This window comes from Monocercomonoides exilis (genome assembly GCF_001643675.1).
Source record: "Monocercomonoides exilis strain PA203 chromosome Unknown scaffold2-2631571, whole genome shotgun sequence".
NCBI lineage: Eukaryota > Preaxostyla > Oxymonadida > Polymastigidae > Monocercomonoides > Monocercomonoides exilis.
Window position 1 is genome coordinate 959,474 of NW_027150547.1, and position 21,832 is coordinate 981,305.

Sequence of the window (21,832 nt, forward strand, 5' to 3'; positions counted from 1 at the left end):
TTTGATGAAAAGAAAAGATATATTAATATTTGTTATGGTTGGATCAATATCGTTTTTTTAAAACTCTTCTTTTTTGAGCGGAAGGTTCCTTATCAAACAGAATTTATGCAACAGGTTTTTATTTACTTATGATTGAACCGCTTTCAAAGCTTTTATTTTTTGAAAATCTTCTACTTTTTGAAATGATGATTGATTACATATTCAATTTGATTCGTATGCAACTTTCAATTATTCTTCAATGCACTGAATTTATTTTAAATAAAATTTAAATTTCAATGAAGTTCAATGCCACTTTACAGAAACATTCACTTACTTCTGGAAAATTGAAAGAAATCATAAATGAATCTTCAGGTTTTCTTCAAATATTCATGTTGCAAATTTTGAAATTACCTTTCTGTTCATTGCATAGCATTTATCTTAGCTGGCTCTAGAAAATATACCTTGAGAAAGCCGACGATTTTTGGACCTTCCCAATTCAATTCTGAATATCAAGTTATAAATTCTGATCAAGAACCTTCAACATATGAATTGATTGACCTTGCATCTCTCTCAATAAAGAATCCTTGCTTTTCTTCTCCGCTGGAACCGGCTTTTGAACAGATAGAAGAAGATGAAGAAGAATGCAAGATTGCTCTTGTTTCTCAACAGCAAGATCTGACATCTCAGTCCATGGATGAAATTGTATCATTTGAAAACATGAAATCAAATTTGCATGTTGAAACATTTTTTAACACAGATGCTTCGAATTCTTCTGATGATCAGTTGAGACTTAATCAGTTTTATGATCAGTTTTTGAATAAGCAAAGAACATTGCTTCTTGTGGAACTTCATCTAGGGAATGAATTAATGAGATCATATGGCACCGATTCAAATTCGCAGATGACTATGCTGCGGGTCAGAAAGGGAGACAACGTGGAAAAGCTATGCGAATCATTCATTGTTGCAATGAGCTTGCCAGAACAGTTGAAACCGCTGCTTAAAAAAATTGTGGAAAAAGGCATTGAAGAGAAAAAAGTTACGAATGATGTTTTGAACAGTGATGAAGAAGAAGCGATGCTTGAGAAGAAGGAGAAAGATGAAGCAAAAAGTGCAAAAGAGGTGAGAGATAATGGAGAAGGAGAAGAAGAAGGAGAGGAGGAAGAAAATGACGATGATGACGACGGTTTGAGGGTTCCATTGACCATCATTGAGGAGATGGAGCGATATGTGCGGAAAGAGCGGGAAAGGAAACGGAAGCTGAGAGAAGAGGAAGAAAGCCGAAAGGGAACAACAATCAGAAGATGGGTGAATTCAACAATAGAAACAGCGAAAAAGGAAAGCAAAGGAGAAGCTAAAAAGATGGATGGAAGTTCGTCTTTGAACAAAAGTGAAGCGACTCCTGTTGAACTCGAAGAAAACAATGAAAATTCTTCTTCTTCTTCTTCTTCTTCTTCTTCTTCTTCTTCTTCTTCTTCTTCTTCTTCTTCTTCTTCTTCTTCATCGTCATCATCAGTTGATTCAGAAGAAGTGATAAATGAGTATGAAATGAAGTTTTATTCATTTGAAGGCGAAGAGATGGCTTCACAGGCGTCGTTTAATGAAGAAGAAGACGATCCATTTGCATATGAACAGGAAATGCTCAGAAAAAGAGAAATGGAAGAGGCGAAAAGAAGACAGGAGGAGAGGAAGAGAAAAATGAAGAAAGACCAAATGAAGGAAAGGGGGTTCAATAGAACGAAAAAACAAGTTGTGAAAAATGAAAAGAAAAATGATTCAAACACGAAAAGCAAAAAAATTGAGGGAAGGGAAGAAGAAGAGCGAAAAGAAGAGAAAGAAGAAGATGCTTATAGCAATCAAAAATTAGAAAATGAAAAAGAAGATGCAGATGATAACAAAGCAAACGATGAACAAAATGCAAGCAAACAACAAAAATCTTCCGAAATAGCGAACAATTCTGAAAGAAAAGCAAAAGAGGAACAAAAAGAGGAAAGTGATGAAGAAGAATATGACGAAGAGAAACGACGAAGAGAAAGAAGAGAAAAAGAGAGGAAAGTACGAGAAGAGAGAAAGAAGAGAGAAGAAGAAGAGAAGAAGAAGAAAGAAGAAATCATGAAGCAAAGAGAAGAAAAACGAAAGGCGTTTTTGATGGAAAAGGAGAAAGAAAGGCTGAAAAAGCAAGAAGTGCTCCGAGCACAGACAAAGGACTTGGAGAAGCAGAAGGAGCAGCAGAAGCAAAGGCTGGTGAAACAAAGAGAAGAAATGCGATTGAAGCAGAAGAAGCAGCGCGAGGCAAAAGTAAACGCTAGCAGCAGCAACACCAACAATGCCAATGGCGATAAGCAGCAAAGCGAGAAAGCAGAAGAGCAGTCGAGAAGCGAGGCAAACGAGAAGCTGTTCAACAGACTTTATCAGGAGAACCGCAAAAGGCAGGCGATGATCCAGAGAATGAAAGAGGAAGAGGAGGCGAAGCAGAAGGAAGAGCTGGCTCAGAACAGCATCCACAAAAATGCAACTGTGAAGGACCCGGCCCGATTGTATCGCACACAGACAAAGAATGCAGCAAGCTCAAAACAAAAAGAAAGTGCTGGAAATGAAGAGAATGGAGAGGGAAGTGATAATCAGAATGAACAAGAGATTTCCTCTTCTTCCTCTTCCTCCTCATTGGCAAAGGCCGCTGCTGCTTCTGCTGCTCGCGAAGAGGCAGAGCAGAAAGAATGCACGTTCCGCCCTGAAATCAACAAGAAGTCGAGGGCGATGATGAAAAACAGAACACAAGAAGATGCAATGGCTTTGAGGGAAATCGACATTATCAGAAGAGAAAGTGCGTTTGCGACTGAAGAAGAGGCCGAGCGGGAGATTCAGGAGAAAGCAGAGATTGCAGAGTGGGAAAGAGAACAGCAGAAGATGATGAGATACGAGGAGATGCAGAGGGAAATGGAGAGGGAATATGAAGAAGAAGAAGAAGAAGAGTATGGAAATTATGAAGGAGCAGAGGAAAACGAAGGAAGAGAAGGAAATGAAGTGAAGCAAGAAAGTGAAGTTGCAGTTTCAGAAGGAATTTGTGAGAAAAAAGAAGAAACGGCTCAAACAAGCAATGATGAGAATGAAAAGGGAACAGACAATTGCGATGTGAATGACATTAACAAGGCGAATGAAACAGAAAATCAGCCTGACCAAATCCAATCTGAACAACAACAGCAGCAGCTCAATAACACGACATTGAATTTATCTTCTTATTCCGCCTATTCTTCCTCCTATCTGACGTATCCTTCGTCCTCTTATCAGAACTCTGCTTATTTGGCTTCCTCTGTCTTTGCCAGCATGAACGGTCACGACATCATCCTTCGCTCACCTGCGCTTTCTAACAGAAGAGGGTGCAGCTTCCACCCAGAAATCAACGCCAAATCGAGGCAAAAGGCAGAAAAACTGTTCGCGAAGATGCAAAAGCAGCAGGAAAGCGGAAAAGACTTTGAGAGATTTGAAAACGATTCTCAAACGAAAGACAACAAAAGGGTAGAAGAAGAAGGAGAAGCAATTGGAGATTTCAATAATTCCAATGATGCTAATGCAGCTAATCCAGTTGGCACAACCCCGAAAACACCTTCTTCATATTCTTCTTCAGTTACAAGGAGCAGCCAAAGGGCATACATGGGATTTGTGGAGCGAATGGAGCTGGACATTGAAAGAAGGCAGGAAATGAGAGATTCGATGGTAGAGAAGAAAGGGGATGAATGCACGTTCACTCCACGCACGATTTCAAGAAGGCCTGAAGAGAAGAAAGGAAAGGAGAAAGAAGAGAAAGAGAAAGAGAAGGAAAAGGGGGATGGGGAGGGAGAGGAAGATGAAGAAGCAAAGAGAGAGAAAGAAAGGAGGAAAAAGAAAAGAGAAGAGAGAAAGAAAAAGAGTGTGAAGTTCAGTGACGATGATTCAGACAGCGAGAATTCATTGGAAAGTGTGCTGTCATTGTCTGAAGATTCATATTCATCGAGTCATTATTCGCATAAGCAATTGAATGGAGGAAGAGAAGCAGAAGAAGAAGAGAAAAGCAACTCAAGAAGAGAAAAGAAAGATAGAAAAGAAGGAAAAAGAAGAAGTGATTCAAAGAACAGATATTATTCGTCGAATGAAAGAGGAGCCAAAAATGTAACCGAAGAGAAAACAGAAAAGGACAAAGGGAAGAAAGCAAGTGAGAGGCTTTATCAATTAGGAATGGAGAAAGAAAAAGAAAAACTGGAAAACGAGTTGATGCTTATGCAAATGCCAAAGGAACAAAACATCGAGATTACTCCAAAGAAAGAGGCTCATTTGACAAAGGAAAAAGACAAAGAAAAAGACAAAGAAAAAGAAAAAGGAAAAGGAAATGAAAAGGACAAAACGACAAAAACATCTGCATATTTTGTTTATGAGCAGAATGCATCGTCTCAAACACATTCTGAACAAACAGGAGCTTCTGTGTCTCCGACTTCACCAACAAGCCCATCCTCTGCTTTATTCACACCTTCTAATCAATTTTCTCCATCGTCTCAATCTCAAACATCACGAACATCACAATCATTTCCCTCACCATCTTCTGCTACTTCTGTTACTGCCACAGTATCATCATCTTCCACTCAAACAAAAATCCCTCCTTCTCCCTCTTCCAAGTCAAATTCAAACCAACACAGCACATCCACACCTCTCAAAGTGAGTGAAAAACAGGCAAAACTGATTGCTGTGAGGTTTGATGCAGAAGAGAAGCACAAACAGGCAGTGATTGCTGAGCAGAGAGAGAAAGAGCTGAAGGAGCTGAAAAGGAAGAGCGAAGAAGGCAAAGTGTCGAAAAGATCACAGAAAGTGCTGGGCGAAAAGGAGAAGAGGATACAAGCAATGTGTGTTGCTCTCCTGCAACTTGACGCAAATTGGAGGAAAGTCAGCTTTTTTAACAAAGAAGACGAAAAAGACAAGGAAAATGAGTCCGGGCAATCTTCTGAAAGAACAATAAAAAGGACTTCTTTGAACGCTCATCCAGAACTTGACGATACTCCAGTGAAACTCAGTTCTCCGCCTGTTCCATTTTCTCCGTATTTCTATTATTCCTCACAAAATGCAATCCAACAAGAGGAGCCATCCAATCAAATGGGCATGAATTTCACTACGATGAGCACTTCTCCTTCAGAAAACGAGTCTTCCAAGCAAAATGTGTCATTGGCGCACATCACGTCGCACTTGATTGTGTCTGCGCTTTCGCCTTCTGTTGCGCTGGAGCTGCTGCTTCTGCTGGATTTCGCCTCGCTTCGGTTTGTGAAAAGGGCTACCCCTGTTCCTTTCATGTGGAATAATCAAGAATATGGCAAGCCTTCCTTCCTTCCCTCGCAGCAATCTCATATCCGGCTGTGTGCGCAGCACCAGCACGACCAGCCATGTTCTCTTCAATCTCCATTTTCTCCTTTGTCCTCTTCTCATTCGCAGCAGCCACCCATTCAGACTCCATCGCATTCACTTGTTTACTGGGAGCCCCTCTTGACAGTTAATGAAGAGGCACACATTTGCTTTGAGCAGGAGAACTGTGTTGATGGTTTGTTCTCTCTGATTTCGAGCTTAATGCAACAGAAGCCGCAAACAAAATGGTTTGGAGCGACAATAATGTCAAGGATTTTAAACAAAAGCTTGCAAAACATTGAGGCAACGGGTAAAGTTCGTGAAATTCAAAGCGCAACAAAAGAAGAAAAAGAAGACAAGACATCTACTGCTACTCCATTCAACATTGATAATTCAGCTGCATTTTCTTCCCTCACGCCGGCGGGTATCGAAAACTACTGCATTTCGAAAGGGCTTGCGAGAACTGGCACGCAAAGCGAGGTTGAAGCAGCTAAAGCGATGAATGTGCATTTGAAGGCAAGTCCAGCGAGGATCAAGAAAGAGCCAGATATTCCAGTCAGACTGCTGACGAGCAAAAGGAATGGACATGGAATATCTCCTTTCACACCTCTGTCGCCTTTGTCACCTTCTGGGTTGAGCAGTTCTTCTTCACTTAATTCGTCTTCTGCTATACCTTCTGATTCGGATTCTTCTTCTCCCTCATCGTCATCATCGTCATCATCATCATTTTCTTCTTCTTCTTCTACCACTTCACCTTCTTCTATGTCTCAATGCGAACCATCTCAAGTCATTTCTGTTGCAGAATCTTCCACTTTGTCTCCCCAGCTCATTTTTGCTAACCAGAAACCACATCAAACTCGTTCAATCTTCCCTTCATTCACTCACCCCACTCAACAAACACAGCAAACTCAGGAGCCAATACGGGATTCTCGTGTAAATGCTTATAAAAACGAAGCAGCTGCCCAGTTCACATTTCCATTGATGAGCGAATCAACGCCTCTTCAGTCATCTTCATCAGATTCTTCTGCTTCTTCTGCCTCTTCTATTTCAAACAAAACATTCTCTTCCGGTGAAGATTCTTTGACAATGACGCAACCATCTTCAAATCAAACTTCTTCTTCTTCTGATTCAGAAGAAGAGAAAGAGAAAGAGGAAGAGGAAGCTTCACAGATAAATGAGAATGAAAACGAAGATATTACCACTAAACAAGAGGAACTTGTGCAAATGGCATCAGAATGTGGAAATTCAGATGTGCTGGACATGGTTAAGAGCATCCTTGGAAGAGATGGAGAGAAAGAAAAAGAAAAAGAAAAAGAGAAAGAGAAAGAAAATGAAGACAATAATTCAAGTGACGGAGAAGAAAGCGAAAATGAGAAAAAACCAATTGAAAATGAAGAAGGTGAATTGAATGAACAAGATATTGAGGAAGAAATGGAGGAAGAAGAAAGGGAAGAGGAAGAGGAAGAGGAAGAAGAAGAAGATAATTCAGAAGTGGATGTAATTGAAAGTGAAAGTGACAAAGAAGAAGAAGAAGAAGAAGAAGAAGAAGAAAATGATGAACAGTTACATGAAAGGATGAAAAATGAAAAGGAAGAGGAAGAAAAAGAAGAAATTGATGATGATGAGGAAGATGAAGAAAGCGAATCACAAGCAAACGAAAGTGAAAGCGATAAACAAGATTCTGACACGATGAAGCAAAACAATATATCCAAAGTTAATATGAGCCAACAGAAAGAAGAACAAAACCACAAACCAGAAAGTGGAAAATCTGAGAATTTTGAAGGTGAAAAGCAATCGGTTCAAAGAGAAAGGGCAGATTCTCTCGAAGAACAGCTTCTCAAATTGCAGGATGAGATGGAAGACAGCGATTTTCAAACGAACGCTGACTTTCTAACTTCTGATCAGAAAATGCCTCAAACTGTAAATGACTTTCAGAATGGAACTTTCAATGATGATGAAGCAGAAGAGAGCTTAGTTCAAAGCGATGAAGATTGTTATGAATTTGATTAAAAAAATTAAGTGCATATATTCTTTGATTTTTGATTATTGTATGTATTCTCCTGAACCTATGATCTTAGATTATCAATATAATTTTTTTTTGTTGATTTTCAGCAATTATTTTATTTTGAAGAAATTACAAGATTAAGTCATTATATTGTGAATATTTTTTCATCTGAATTATTTAAAAAATAAATTCATCTTTGATCCGAAACTTCACGCGTTCTTCATTCAGACACTGAAAGCAACATATTCTGATGAAAAAAGATTAAGTGTGTACATCAATCTATGGTGATAATCAATTTCTTTCAAATTCCATATTATAATATTGAGGGCGAATTGATCACAATTCATAAACTCTTTTTTTTATAAAAGAGCGATGCAGACAATTTCTCTTGAGCCATTAACAGTCCAGTTTGGTTCAATTCAAAAAACGATTCCGTATAACCCTCACTCAACCATCAAGGCTCTTATTTCAAATGTGAGCGTTGCTTTGAAGATTTCTCCTTCTCGTCTCAGACTCACCTATAGATCTGGAGATAATAAAAAACCTACTGCTCTTACAAACGAAGAATGCACATTAATTGATTATCAGATTCCTGCTGGGGCATTAATCAATGCAAAGGATCTTGGAATGCAAGTTGGATATCGAGCTGTTTTTCTGGCCGAGTATTTAGGCCCCTTACTGATTTTCTGGCTTATCTATCTATTTCCCAATCCAGTTTATCGAGAATTTCTTCCTGGATATGTCAAAGAAAAAACAAATCCAACTCAATATCTTGCATTATTCATGTGGACAGCTCATTACGGAAAACGATTGTTAGAATCAGTATTTGTGCATAAGTTTTCTCATGCAACTATGCCTATTTTTAATTTGTTTAAGAATTGTGGTTATTATTGGGGATTTGCATCATTAATTGCATATGTTGTATTTCACAACGATTACACACCTCCTCCAATGCCATTTCAAATTGCTGGATTTTCCATTTGGATTATCTGTGAATATTTGAACTTGAGATGCCACTTGCATCTTGCAAGTCTTCGTTCTTCACCAACAGATACGAAGCATCCAATTCCAACAGATCCTCTTTTCAGAATATCTGTTTGTCCAAACTACACTTTTGAAATTCTCGGATGGCTAGGATTTAATTTAGTGTGCAACTTCTTTCTTGAATATTAATTATTCACTTTTCTGATTTTTCAAAATTTAACGTTGTATATTTCTATTTAACCATTTTTTATTTCAACTGTTTATTAAAGGCTACATTCACAATGAACGGAATACTTTTCATGGTTGCAGGGTTCGTTCAAATGCTATCATGGGCACAAAAAAAGAAAAAGCGATACATATCAGAGCATCCAGAATATCCAAAGAATCGCAAACTTCTCTTCCCTTATATTATTTAATTTTCTTTTTCTTTTTTTTTATCAATATAGTTTTTCTTTTTTTCAATAGAAAAATTAAATTGTGATACGTCTGCTTTGAATTTGTGCGTTTGCGGATTGTATTTGAAAATGAATCATTCTTGCATCCAAACAGTTTTAACTAAAAAACGAAAAAACGTTTTCTTCAAAAAAAGAATGAAAAAAGAAAATGTTATTGAGAAAATGCATAAAACGCTAAACTTCATTGAAATAGATTTAAACGCTCATGCTTCAATTATTGTTCATTTGAAAGAAGCTGTATTTTTGAGTTAAACCTCTTTCGATACGTTTTCATTTGTCAAGAATATCTCTGACAGGATTAAGTGACACAATTCAAAACCCAAATTTGTGAATCTTGTTCAATCAATATTTTGGAAACTTCACTTTTTTTTGATTATAACTCTTTTGTATATTTGAATAATTCGTAATCACAAAGAGTAACATCCGAAACAAAATACAAGTATTCTCTTTATCTTTACAAATATAAAATAACTTTAAAGGAAATACATCAAATTATTAAAACTGAAACAGAAAAGATGAAAGAAACAAAACAAAGAGATGAAAAATAAGTCTCTTCCTTCCCTTCTAATCACCAAAAATGCAAAAGAAACCAGAACCTTGCAAAAACATCAATAAAATTTCAATATGAATTATATCTCGGAAGGTTTAATGAAGAGAAGAATAAACTCAGAACTCCTAATCTTTGGAAAATAACATTATTATTTCCAATTAGAAAAATAAGATCAACTCTTGCTTTAGCAAAAATATCTCGCTAATCATAATCAAATAGATCAGACTGCATTAGGAGATTCACGCTCCAATCTTTCGCGTCTAGAATTTCATGTTCACATATGCATAACTTTTATCACAATCTGTGCTGCCAAGTCCATACTTTTTCCCAAATCCTTCATCAGTAAATTGCCACATCATAATTTTGCTTTTAATGCTTTGCAATTTTTTACCCATTGTGGTGTTTGGGAGAGAACCATCCCACATTGGAAAGTCCATTGCAGTTCCATATTTAAAATAGTATGCACACCAAATTGGATATTTAATATTGTTTGTAATAAGTCGATTGAAAATCCAATCACCATTTGCATAAAGAACAACTTTATATCCGGCAGATTTAACCATATCCATGAACATGTTCGATATTTCAGTCATTTGAGATGCTGAAAGAACGGTTGAGTATTTTGGTTCCATTTCCATATCAAGTGCAACATAACTTGTAATGTGCGTTGATTTAAGACGTGAAATAAAGTGATTTGCTTGTGATTTTGCATTTGCAACAGCTTGATTGTAATTACTTGAAACAGTGTTGTAATGCCAAGTTGCATAGACATATGCTCCCGCTCCAATTCCAGCGTTATATGCTGCATTTGTAAATGGTAGAAAAGTGTTATCATCCTTGTTTCCGTAACTTGTTCTGCAAAGAACAGCAGCAATTCCTTTTGATTTTGCAACAGGTGCATTGAATGATTGCTCCCAGACTGAAAGATCCAAAACATATTGCAACGCGTTTGATTGGTGCGATCCAATTTCCAATTCCCCAGCGCAGTGTGCAGCAAATGAGAAGAAGTAAAGCAATGTGAAAAACATTTTTAGCACAAGTATTTTTAGATCATACCCATTTATAATATCATTTACATGGATCAAATAAATAAACAAGCATCCACGACACAGCACACCCCACCTCAAGATTCGCATACAAATGGAATGGAAACACTTCGTATTCCTGTTTACTACATGCAATGTGGAAGATTTTTTGCTGCAACAGAACAAAAAGGCTTTACAATTCCAAAACAGACTTTGTTGCCTCTCTTCTTTGATCATTACACATCAATACATATCTCATTTAATTTAGTACTTTCCCCCAATACATTTTCAATTGTTTTAACACAGCCTAAATTTAATTGGACGATTCAGTTGGATGTTTTTTTCAACAAAATTAGAGGTTGTTGTTTAATTGAGCCAACTAAAGAAAATTTTACGTGGACTAATTTTGATCATGAGCATACTTTTACGGGACTTTCTAAGTCCCCTCCTCATCCTTCGCAAGCTGTATTTTTTTTCGATACAACTCACCTTTCTCTTTCAAAAAAACGTTTTTTTGCCGTTCCAGGGAACAATGTCGAGTGGGAGCCATGTGGAGATATAAGCCATGGAGAAATTCAAAAATGGGGTCGAATTGCATGTTGGTTTGATGCATCATATATTCCGCACATACTTGCTTCGCTTGCTTCATCATCCTTGCCAAATTCAACAATTTATCGCACGTTCAGTGCTTTGTGTTCTCAGCATACCATTTGCCCTGTATGTGGACTTCAATCGGATAACGAGGAGTTTGATGAAGCAGGGAATAGGAAACGTTCGCAGTCAGAAGCATTAACAAGCTTCATGCAGCATATTGAAAAGAATCACTTTAACCACAAGACTGACAGCAGGCAAAAGGTTGAATCGAAGATATTCACTTTCCCTGCAACATCGCCATTGTTTCATCCACTGGCTTCTGTGCGAAATTCTGTGAGGAACTGCGCCATAATCCATGAATATTTGGGATTACTATCTCTTTCACTTCCAATTCAGCCCAATCAAACGCCAACCGTGACATCTGCTTTGGCAGCGTTATCTTCTTCTCTTTCATCTCCTCCTTCTTTGCTGTCTTCACCATCACCTTCACCTTCATCATTTTCTTCTCCTTCATCTCCATCATCCACTTCAACCCCTCTCTTTCCTCTTCTTTCAAACATCATTCCACACCCACCACAGCCAAATCGCAGCTCTGTGAGCCTTCTTCCACTTCAAGTGACCACCCATTCTTTGTCTCTGCCCATCCACACACTCACCATCGGCTCTTGGCAGTGCGTTGACTCGCGTTTTGTGCCATTGTCCTGCACTTTCACTCCGCTTCAGGCAAAAGACGTGTTTGAATTCCTGCGCTGCTCAAGCATTATTGCCTCATCTCACATAACACATTCACAACAGTTCTGTTTTTCGTCCTCGTCTTCATCCAATGCTTCTTCTGCATCTGCTAATGCTTCTTCTTCCTCCACTTCTGGTAATCTGCTTCTTCCTGCCTCTTCTGCCCCTCTTCTTTCCTCTGCTTCTGAAATCATTAAACCCAACACTCAATCTCTTTTATCTTCTTCCTTTGCCTCCAACGAACTTGTCCGCTCGGTTGACTCGCTTTCTCAATCTGTTCGTGACTCACTTTCACTTTCTTTGAAGCAACTTCAACAGAAAATTGGAAATAATCCTTCTGTGTCGTATTCAAGATTCCTATCAAACCAATCGCAGACTGCTTTGAGCAATACATTGAACCAGCTCTATTGTGAACAAATCCAATCACACCCGGCTCCTTCGATGTTCCTGTCTTCTTTGCTTTCTTCTCCATTTCAGCAATATCTTTCAAATTCTTCTTCTTCTTCCTTTTCTCCATTTCAGAATTCTTTTCCATCTTCTTCAACCCCAAAACTCTCTTCTCCGTCTTCTTCTTCTTCTTCCCTTTCTGATCCACAGCTTCTTTCATCTTTCTTTTCAAGCGGCTTTGCACTTTCTCGTTTTCTGGCTTCGCGATATCGTTTCCGGTTGTCAATGACATTTCAATGGATGGGTGGAACGGAATCTCCCTTATTGCTGGCTGGAATGCAGCTGGCGAAGAAGAAGGAGAAAGAAAGGGCAGAGAAGGAGAAGAGGAGGAAAGAGAGGGAGAAAAGGAAACTTTGGCTTGTAGAGCTGAAAAAGCTGAAAATGAAAGAAAGAATAAACAGAAGAAGAGAAGCGAAAAGGAAGATGGCGCTGGACGAAACAGTTGCACTTAGAAGGACACTTGAAACAGCGCTTTTAGAGGGAAATCAAACAAACACGAAAAGAATATGGAATGGACAGGATTTAGTTAAGCCACGTAAAGAAGAAGAAGAAGAAGTAATAGAAGCGATTGAAGAAAGAAATCATTCACACAGACATTCCTCTTCTTCCTCTTCTTCATTACTTGATGCTGGTTCAATTTTCACAGCTACAAAGCGACATTCAAAAAGGCAGCAAAAAAACGAACAAAACAAAGCAAGAGAACAATTGCCTCAGCTTGATTTTGCATCTGTGATGGGGTTTCCGTTTCCAGAGAATGCATCTTCTTCCTCCCCCTTTTCTCCATCTTTCCCGTCTTTCAGCAAACTGTCTGGGTTTTCTATGCACAACACAGAAGAAATGTGTCAGAAGGCGATGGCAGCGCTGGTGGATGATGCGTTAGAGGGAGAAGAAGAGGAATCGATCTCAGAAAGTGAAAATGATGATGAAGAAGAAGAGGAAGAGGAGGAAGATGAAAGTGAAGAGGGAGAGAGAGAAGAAGAGAAAAATTATTACAATGATGACAACAATAAAAAAATGATAGAAGATGAAGAAGAAAACAAATTTGCAATAAATCCAACTCATTCGCTTTCACACACAAAAACTGAAAAAAGCAAAAGAACAAAATCGAAAGTTGTATCGAATTCTCTTCAGAAATCAAACTCTGACATTTCTTCAATGTCTGACGAAAAAGACGAAGAACTTGACGAACAAGAGTCAGATTCTGACGCAAAACTGTCTGAAATTACAGAACAGCGAATCAAAAACTGCATTTCCAAAACAGTCAAACAAAAAGGCGATTCGCTTGTTATTTCCACGTTGAACGAAGAGCATGTTGGTTGGAAGCTGCAGAGAACATTAAATGAAAAAGGAGCAATTTCAACTTCTTTTGCTCCTCTGATTACAACACCGTCTTTACGTGGTTCTTCTTCTTCCTCCTCCTCCTCCTCTTCTTCTTCTTTGCTTTCTTCTTCTGATTCTGCGTCTTCTTCTTCTTCTTCTTATTCACTACCCTCTCTTCGCAACACCGCAATCTCCACAACCTTCCCTCTTTCCCCCTCTTCTTCCTCTTCATTGTCCTCTCCTTCCTCCCCTTCTTCCTCTTCTCCCTCACGCCTCCTCGCCCCTTCTGCCTCAAATGTCTCTTCTTCTTCCCGCACGGCCATCTTCCTCACTGAAGCCAACGTCAACAGCGTTGCCAGGCAGCGTCTGGAAGATCTGAAAGGGGTGGACACTTTGAGATTTGAGGTGCATTTGTCCCCTCTTCCTTTGGATGAGCTGCTGTTTGAGGAGTTTGGCGTGAATGTGAACACACTGAAGTCGATTCTGATGTCGCAGTCGCTTCTTTCGTCAGTGGCAGCAAACCCAGCTGCGTTGGATGCAATTTATGGAGTGAATGGCTCTTCTTCTTCTGCTTCTGCCTCTTCTTCTTCACTTTCTTCTCCATCTTCTGCTTCTTCCTCCCCAAATTCGTTGACTTCTTCACCTTCTTCATCTCCAGCTTCCTCTTCATCTGCATCTTCTCCTTCCAACACGCAATCACCATCATCTTCTTCTTCTTCCTTTTCTTCTTCTGCTGCTTTTTCAGGCAGTTCTACTTTGTTTGGAGAAGAATGTGTTCCTCTTTCAGTTACAAAGCAGAAAAAACAGCAGGGCTCATTAGCTGCTGCACTTCAAGATTCAATTGCAAAGTATTCATCATTATCATCATCTTCAACAACATTATCAACTTCTTCTTCTTCTTCTTCTTCTTCTTCTTCTTCCATTTCTTCTTCTTCCTCTTCTTCTTCTCATTTTTCGCATCACCACTTCTTTTCTGAAGATATTCCATTTATTGTCTCCCAACCAATTCGCTTCGTGTTCGACATTCCACTCACAAACATTTCACACATCGATGTGCAATCACCTTTTGTGTCTCAAACATCAGCTTCCTTTTCGACAATAACTTCTTCTTCTTCTTTCTCTTCTTCGGATTCATCAAATAGAAGCAACAGAACAGGGAAAAACGCTAAAAAGCAGATTTCAGAGAAAGACAAAGCGTTTTTCGGAGACGATTTTGATGCCATGGAAGAAGAAAATGAAGAAGAAAATGAAAGTGAAGAAGACGATGACGATAAAGGAGATGACAATGAAGATGATGATTCATTCAGAACATCAGACGAATCAGACATAGAATCCCTGATAAGAAGGAAAGAACGTAAACAAAAATCAAACAATTCACATTCAAATAAAAATGGCTCAGATGAAGTCACCCAGTGCACATGCTGTGTGAGTGCTGATGCGCTGCTTGGCGGAGAAGGAGGCGAAACAGACGAGGCAGGCAATCCTTCGTGGATGGGCTCTGCTGTCCCCATCCCTCAATCTTTGTTTGCTTCCCAGGCAAATGCACAGAAAGATTCATCAGCACAAGCTTCTTCCTCTTCCTCTTCTCCTTCTTCATTTTCCTCAAATCAATCAAATTCACCTCACAACACTTCAACACAACATCATTTACACCACAAACACTCTCATTCACATGCACATTCACACAATTCATCATCATCTTCTTCTTCTTCTTCTTCTGCCAAATCTTCATTCATCGAAGACTCTCTGATTGTTATCGACTTCGGGCAGCGCTTCCCGCCTCGCACTTTGTTTCGGATGGACCCTCCTCTTCCACAGGTTGTTGAAGCATACGACACAGCTATTGATTCTGTCTGCTCTGCTCTCGAAACACTGCCTCCTCAGTTGCTCAATACAATCAATGTAAGTTCACCTTCTTCTTCTTCTTCTGCTGCTGCTGCAACTATCAATCTCCTCCCACTCAAAGAACGCCAAGCGCTACTCAAACAAAGAGTCGAAGCCGAGCTGAATCTCCTCTCGACCTTCTTTTCTCTTTCTGCTTCTTCTCTCCGTTTCCACCGGATTGTAGTCACTTGCAACAACAAAGGCGCCTTGAGGACGTTGATGCGCTGTGTATATTCACACCCTCGTCTTTATCACTGTCTCTTCCACTCTTCATTTGGTGACTTGATGCCAATTATCTCGAACAAGCTTTCAACACTGGCGCAGGAAATAACGAAGCGGATGAAGTTTGAGAAGGAGAAGGAGAAAGGGAAAGAAAGAGAAAGAGAAAGAGAAAGGCAAAAGGAGAAGGAGAAGGAAAAGGCTTTTCCAATGTTCAAGAAAAAATCTGGTTCTTCTTCATCATCATCCTCTCAACAGTCTCTTTTGCCCAAAATCTCCGAAGTGACAACAGTTTGCCAGCGAATCCAAGCAACTTTCGCGGCAGGCACTTCTTCTTCTTCTACCTCATCCTCTTCTCTTTCTCCATTCAACGTCTTTCTGTGTGCGAACTGCTCCTTCTCTTCTGCCTCTGCTGCTGAATTTGAAGAGCATTTGAGCTCTTCTTCATCAACACTCGAGCCAGGGCAGATTCCTGCTGAGCCACTTCCACCAGCCATGGGAAATCCAATACACACCTCTTCATTCGAACAAGATCGCTCTATTTTGAGTCAAATGGCGGGGTTATCGAGATTGACACATCCAGAATTTACTACTACTTCTTCTTCTTCGGGTTCTAATGATACTTCGATTTCTCCTTCTTCTTCTTCCTTCTCTCTCTCCTCTTTCCCTTCCTCTCACCAATGCACACTCCGCTCTTCTGGCTGGACAAAAGGCAAAGACTCAAGCTACGTCTTTCCTTCTATCCCGATTCTTTCATCAACCACAAAGCAGATCTCTCTCAATACTCTTTCTCTCCTCTCCAATCTGCGCTCACCGGATTTCGATGCCTCTGAGCTGCCTTCATACAACACATCCATCACAACTTCTGCTTCTGTCTCTTTGGGAAACCCTGCATCTTTGCTGTCTTCTTCTGTTTTGTGCCATTCTGCACCTGTTTTGACTGGTGTGGCGTCTTCGTTTGACCCAAACATAACAGCTGCTTCGTTGTTTACTCCTTCGGATCAGTCTTCTTCATTGACATCTTCTTCTTCTTCTTCTTCTTCTCTTTCTTTCCCCTCTTTTTCTTCTTTCCCACAACGTTTTATTTCCTCCTCCTTTTATTTCCATCCATCGCCTCTTGTTCGTTCTCGTCGTCCTTTTCCTTCTTTGTTTCCTGCTTCGATTGTTGAAATACAATGGCTCTCTCCATTCACACAGCTGCTTCTCAGAGGCGAATGGGAAAAGGCCTTTGGCATTGTTCCTGTTGAAAGCAAGATATCCAAAAGAGAAGGAGGTAAAACCAAAAACGAGAAAAAAGGAGACGATTTTGCATTTGATGCAGATGAACGTGCTGGTTTTGATTGGATGAAGGAAATGTGGGAGAGCTCTGTACTTCGTCTTGTTCGTCTGCAAAATGCTTTATCTTCGCCAAAGCCAAGAAAAGACAAAGAAGAAGACATTTTCGAAGGAGAAGGAGAATTCAAAGCAGGAGAAGAAGGAAACATCCAAATGACTGTGAAAACTCCTTTCACATTCCCAAGAGAAGTTTTGCTTCATCCTTCGCTTTATCCAACAGCACCTCCAATCCGCATAGCACGCACAACCACATCAAGTTTCAACTCACCACTTCACTTACGCACAATCTCTTCATTGCACCGCACTTCATCAGACACATTTGCCCCAATCCTTCCATCTGTGCCTCGTCTGCTCCCTGCTCCTCTTCCACTTCACCCAATCAACATCCCTTCGACTTCGCATTTTCTGAACCCATCTTCCTGTCTAACCAGATCAACCACACTCACAATACCTTCTGTGTCTGCGTCTGGTGCAGTCACCGAAATTGCTGCTCCGCCTAATCACATCTGCTTCGATTCTGTTCCACTCGATTTCTCTGCCACTCTTCCGCAGACCTCTTCTTATCTTTATCATTTAACTGATTCTACTTCCACTTCACATCAAAGCACTTCTTTTAATCCTCGCAATCCACTTTCATCTCCAACTTTCCCTTTCCCATCGCAGCCACCTCCTCTTTCGCTTGTCCCACCTCAAGTCTCTTCCCTCATTCCCCGCCTTCCAATCATCCCTCTTCCCCTCTCAGACATCCGCATCGGAAACTGGATCGCCTCCTCTTCTTATCCCAACGGCTCCTCAAACAGTGTGACAAGTGATGCTGAACTGTCCCTTGTCATCTACCCGAGAAAAGGAAGATTTACATACAGAGTCAAAACAAAACGGCCTCCTCATTCAGCATACGTCAACTGCATTGACGTGCCCTTCCGCTCGATTGTGCACGCATCGGTTTCTCTGCCTTCATCTCTAACAGGCAACGGTTCATCAATTTACTCGCAGTCTGTATCGTCTACGCCTTCGACGGCTGCACTTACAGAGAGAATGCGCATAGCAGATGGCAGGTGTGTCCTGTGTTTGGTGCTTGGGTCTCCTCCGAAGTTCAGATTGGGCATCAATTCGGGGCAGAAGGAGGCGTTTTTGAGCCAGCCGGATTTCACACAGAACGACCAGGCGTCGATTGTGATGAAACATTATCTGCACTTCCCGTCAGAAAAGGAGTTGGATGTTGTATTGAAGGTTTGATCTCTTTTGTTGTAATAATCGTCTCTTTAAATTTTTGAACAAAAATCCTTTTTTTTAAAAAAAAAAATCTATTGTTATTCATTTATTTATCACACAATTTCATTTATTCATTTGCTATATTTTTTTACAGACACTTGAGCATCACTCTGGATTCTACTCACTATTTGTACGATCGAACTATTCAAAGCTGATACAAGCTGTTCCAAACCTTCTTTCCAGCGGAGGTGCATCTGAAGCGCGCAGCAACCCTCTCATCACTGTCGATGCCTATTGCAATCTACGGCCTGATTTGTGGCTGATGGATGTTGTGGCTACTGGAGTCAGTGGAGAAACAAGGCGAAACGAGAGGGTGTGCGTTGTGGAAGGAAAAGAATGGGGTGGAGGAGAAGAAAGGAATAAGATGAGAGTTAGAAGAATCAGAAAAATGTTAATGAGAAAAAAAGAAAAACTGGAAAAAAGAAGAATGAGGCAACAATCAGCTGTTAAAGCGAATAAAGCAGAAAATTTATCATCTGCTCTATCAAATCTTAATGAATTGTCTTTAGAATCTGACCACGTTTGCAAGTCACGTCACTCAAATTCAAAAAAATCCAAAGAAAGTGAATTTACCTGTGATGATTCGCTTTTTGATAGTGATTGTGTGTTCAATGAAGAAGCAGAAGACGATGATGAACTTGTTTTTGGTGCAATTGATGAAGACGAATTGAGTGGTGCATCTGAAATTGATTCTAACGACAGTCAAAATCAATCAATCCAAACTGTTCAAGAAAGCATTCTTGCACATGAACATTCTTTAGCACGAACCAACAAGCGCAATTTTTCATTTGCTTCTCTTCGTAATCTGCTTCGCGTCTCGCCAAACACTCCAATTCTTCCCCCAGCTTCTGTCACTGTGTACGAGATGACATATTTCTTCTACTTTACCATTGTTCCTCCTTCAGCCTCTCTGTCCACCCTTCTTGCACCGCTGCTTGTAATCCCTCCACACCATCCCCAGTCACACTTCTTCCCTGTTGGCCCATTCTCAATGATTGCTCAAGGAAATCAGCTTGGCCCGCAGCTGTGGCGGCTCACCACTCTGCCGTCTGCAGTGCACTTCTTCCCGGATGTGCAGGGCGATTCGCAGCTTTGCCAAAGAACTGCGTATCGCGCAGAGAAGACAGACATTCCAAAGCTGCAGATGATGAGGGCTGTGGAAGATATGATGAGAGATAGAAGAAAGAAGAGGACGGAAATACGGATGAAGAGAGAAGATTTACTGATGATGCAAAGGATGCAGAAGGGTGTAGATTCATATTTGAAAATTTCTATGGGCCTTCATAATACTAATTCCACAACAGCTCTGATAAATTCATCTTTTTTGAATGACATAGAATACAAACTGTTTCACCTTTCCATTTCTCGAATGAAACTTGGACTGAAGGACAGTCCCCAGGATTTGACCAAAGATAAGGAAGATAAAGAGAAAAAGGCTAAAGATGCGAAGACAGCAACACCTGGCGTTGCTTTGAATGCGCTGAGCGTCAGGCAGCGTCTGTTGGAGATTGAAGGCGCTGAATCAAATCATTCTTCGAAGACACAAGAAAAGCAACATTCTCCCACAAGTACAGAATCTTCATCACACAAGCAGAATTCAACTCATCCGCAGACTCCTGTAACAGCAGCAGCACCAAAAACACAGATTGTAATTCCGCCATTTCCTCGTCCAATTCCTCTTCTTGCACAACAAAACATTCTTCCATATCCAGTTGCAGAATGGAGGCTGAGGAGACATCGCCTTAAGACAATGCTGAAGGCGTTTTTGATGAAAACTCAAGAAGAAATTCAAGAAAAAATTGAGAATTACAAAGAAGCAGAAAAGCACAGGTTAGAGAAAATTCGTGTTATGCAGGAAGCAGAGCGCCTTGCCAAGCAGATTAGTGCACAAGAAAAAGCAAAGGAAGAAAAAGAAAAAGAAGAAAAAGAAATGGAGAAAATTACAAACAAAGCCGAAAGCTCGTTAAATGTAGAAATGAAACAAGATGATAAATTGATTCCAACAGTTTTATCTCAAGAGCCAACTTTAATTTCTGATAATTGTCAAGAAAAGCCCCTAGTGAAAATGTCAAAACTCAAAAGAGAACTGCGACTGATGGCAATAGGCATGAATGACGTGAATGATGACGACTGCCTGATAATCGATCCACCGGAACTGTCTGCTAACCCTTCGAAGCGTAAGCGTTCTGATGATGATGATGAATTGAATCGAAAAAAATATGATGATTTCGAAGAGAAAACAGAAAATGCAAAAGGAGGTGCGGTCTCCAATGAAGAAATTTTGAGGAATCACGAAATTAGTGAATCTGTAAAAGAAAAGGCTGAAATACGAAAATTGAGAAAAAGACTTTTGTCTTTGCCAAGCGAAAGAGCACTGAAAATGCTTGAAGAAATGACAGAAGAAGAACTTTTCGAGCTGACTGGAATCCCTCCACAAGCCGAATGCTCGAAGCTTTACCATAAAACTGTTTATTGCTGCTGTGGTTTAATGGAAAAGATGAAGGATCAAAAAAGCGAGAAAAATAGAACTTCTGGAGAAGATGATGTCCATACGATTCATTGCGGAGATTTACCACTTCTTGCAGGGTCAGATCAAAATGGTTTGTATTGTTTGTTCAAAATTTTCTTCTTATATGTTTTAACTTGTTTAAAATTATTTCATTTCTCTTTTTCTGATTATATTTTTAAACCTTGCTGGATTTTATTTATTAATTATGAAAAATTGATTGATTTGTTTAATTTGATATTTATTTCATTTTTCATCTGTCTTTTTTTTTGAATTCATATATTAATAGATATATTTCATATAACTTGCCCTTGTCTTTTAGCTGGAGAGCCCTGTTCGCCTGGTTGTATTTGTGTTTCATGCACAAATCCAATTTCTTCTCTTTCTTTTACTGCGCTTTATGATTGTGCAAAGGGTAATCTTCTTTCTCTGTTACGATCGCTTCGCCAAGGAGATTTATCTCAGTTGATTGCATTAACTTGCGCTAAACATATATCAATTGAAGGTGAACCTTCCAATTCTCAAAGAACAATTGATGCAAACAAACTGCCACACAAAGCAAGAAGAGGCGAGCTTCTCACATCAGAGTTTGCTTGTCGTTGCAAAGAGCATTCGTTTTTCTCATTTTGTCTGAACATGGGAGTCTCACGACATTTGTTCTGGCACTGTCCAGTTTGCAATCTTTGCCGTGATGGTGCCTATAAGCATTGCAAACGATGTGAGCAATGCACGAAAGAGCCTGATTTGCCATGTGAACATTGCACACATCGTAAAGTTCTTGAAAATTGGAAAATTGTGGTTGCAGAATATGAACAGAAAAAATTTGGAAAAGGAGGAGATCCAAATGCTCCTTTTCCAAGACCTGTATTAACAGACAAAGAGAAACTTCAAATTGGAAAGTGGGAAAAAAAAGTACTTTTGAGAGATGTGTGTTGGATTGGAAGAGAAAAGAAAGGAGGAGTAATGTGGGTTGGGCAAGATTTCGAAATACCTGAGCCTACACCTCAGTAGTAAAGAGCAATTAACAGTTGATTTGTTTATTTTGTATCTAATTTTTGAAAATTATTCAAAAGTGACGGTCATTTTCTTTTGGAAATAGAATCTTTCAAATCAAAACTTTTGAAATTTTTTTGGTATTTATTAAACAAGAATAACTCAAAATTGAAA

General features: G+C 39.6%; 4 protein-coding genes across 4 annotated transcripts; 3 read left to right on the plus strand and 1 right to left on the minus strand.

The window, feature by feature from the left end:
• Positions 1–105: 105 nt before the first annotated feature.
• MONOS_1262 (uncharacterized protein) lies at positions 106–7,499 on the plus strand (the record flags this gene model as incomplete). Its single annotated transcript, XM_067865254.1, has 3 exons — positions 106–114; positions 300–351; positions 410–7,499. The coding sequence occupies 3 exons, from the start codon at positions 106–108 to the stop codon at positions 7,345–7,347; spliced, it is 6,999 nt and encodes a 2,332-aa protein (XP_067735730.1). The 3' UTR covers positions 7,348–7,499.
• Positions 7,500–7,714: 215 nt separating this feature from the next.
• Positions 7,715–8,812, plus strand: MONOS_1263 (very-long-chain enoyl-CoA reductase; the record flags this gene model as incomplete). Its single annotated transcript, XM_067865264.1, has 2 exons — positions 7,715–8,488; positions 8,596–8,812. 2 exons carry the CDS (start codon positions 7,715–7,717, stop codon positions 8,740–8,742), a joined length of 921 nt encoding a protein of 306 aa, XP_067735731.1. The 3' UTR covers positions 8,743–8,812.
• A 46-nt stretch (positions 8,813–8,858) lies between these two features.
• Positions 8,859–10,391, minus strand: MONOS_1264 (putative Glycosyl hydrolases family 25). The gene has a single exon (XM_067865275.1). It carries the CDS (start codon positions 10,357–10,359, stop codon positions 9,592–9,594), a length of 768 nt encoding a protein of 255 aa, XP_067735732.1. The 5' UTR covers positions 10,360–10,391; the 3' UTR covers positions 8,859–9,591.
• Positions 10,392–10,407: 16 nt separating this feature from the next.
• MONOS_1265 (uncharacterized protein) lies at positions 10,408–21,832 on the plus strand (the record flags this gene model as incomplete). Its single annotated transcript, XM_067865285.1, has 4 exons — positions 10,408–10,497; positions 10,798–18,117; positions 18,254–20,759; positions 20,955–21,832. The coding sequence occupies 4 exons, from the start codon at positions 10,408–10,410 to the stop codon at positions 21,674–21,676; spliced, it is 10,638 nt and encodes a 3,545-aa protein (XP_067735733.1). The 3' UTR covers positions 21,677–21,832.

Bases quoted from the DNA above. Each gene is read 5' to 3' on its own strand.
- MONOS_1264 (XM_067865275.1), bottom strand. From the start codon at position 10,359: ATGTTTTTCACATTGCTTTACTTCTTCTCATTTGCTGCACACTGCGCT.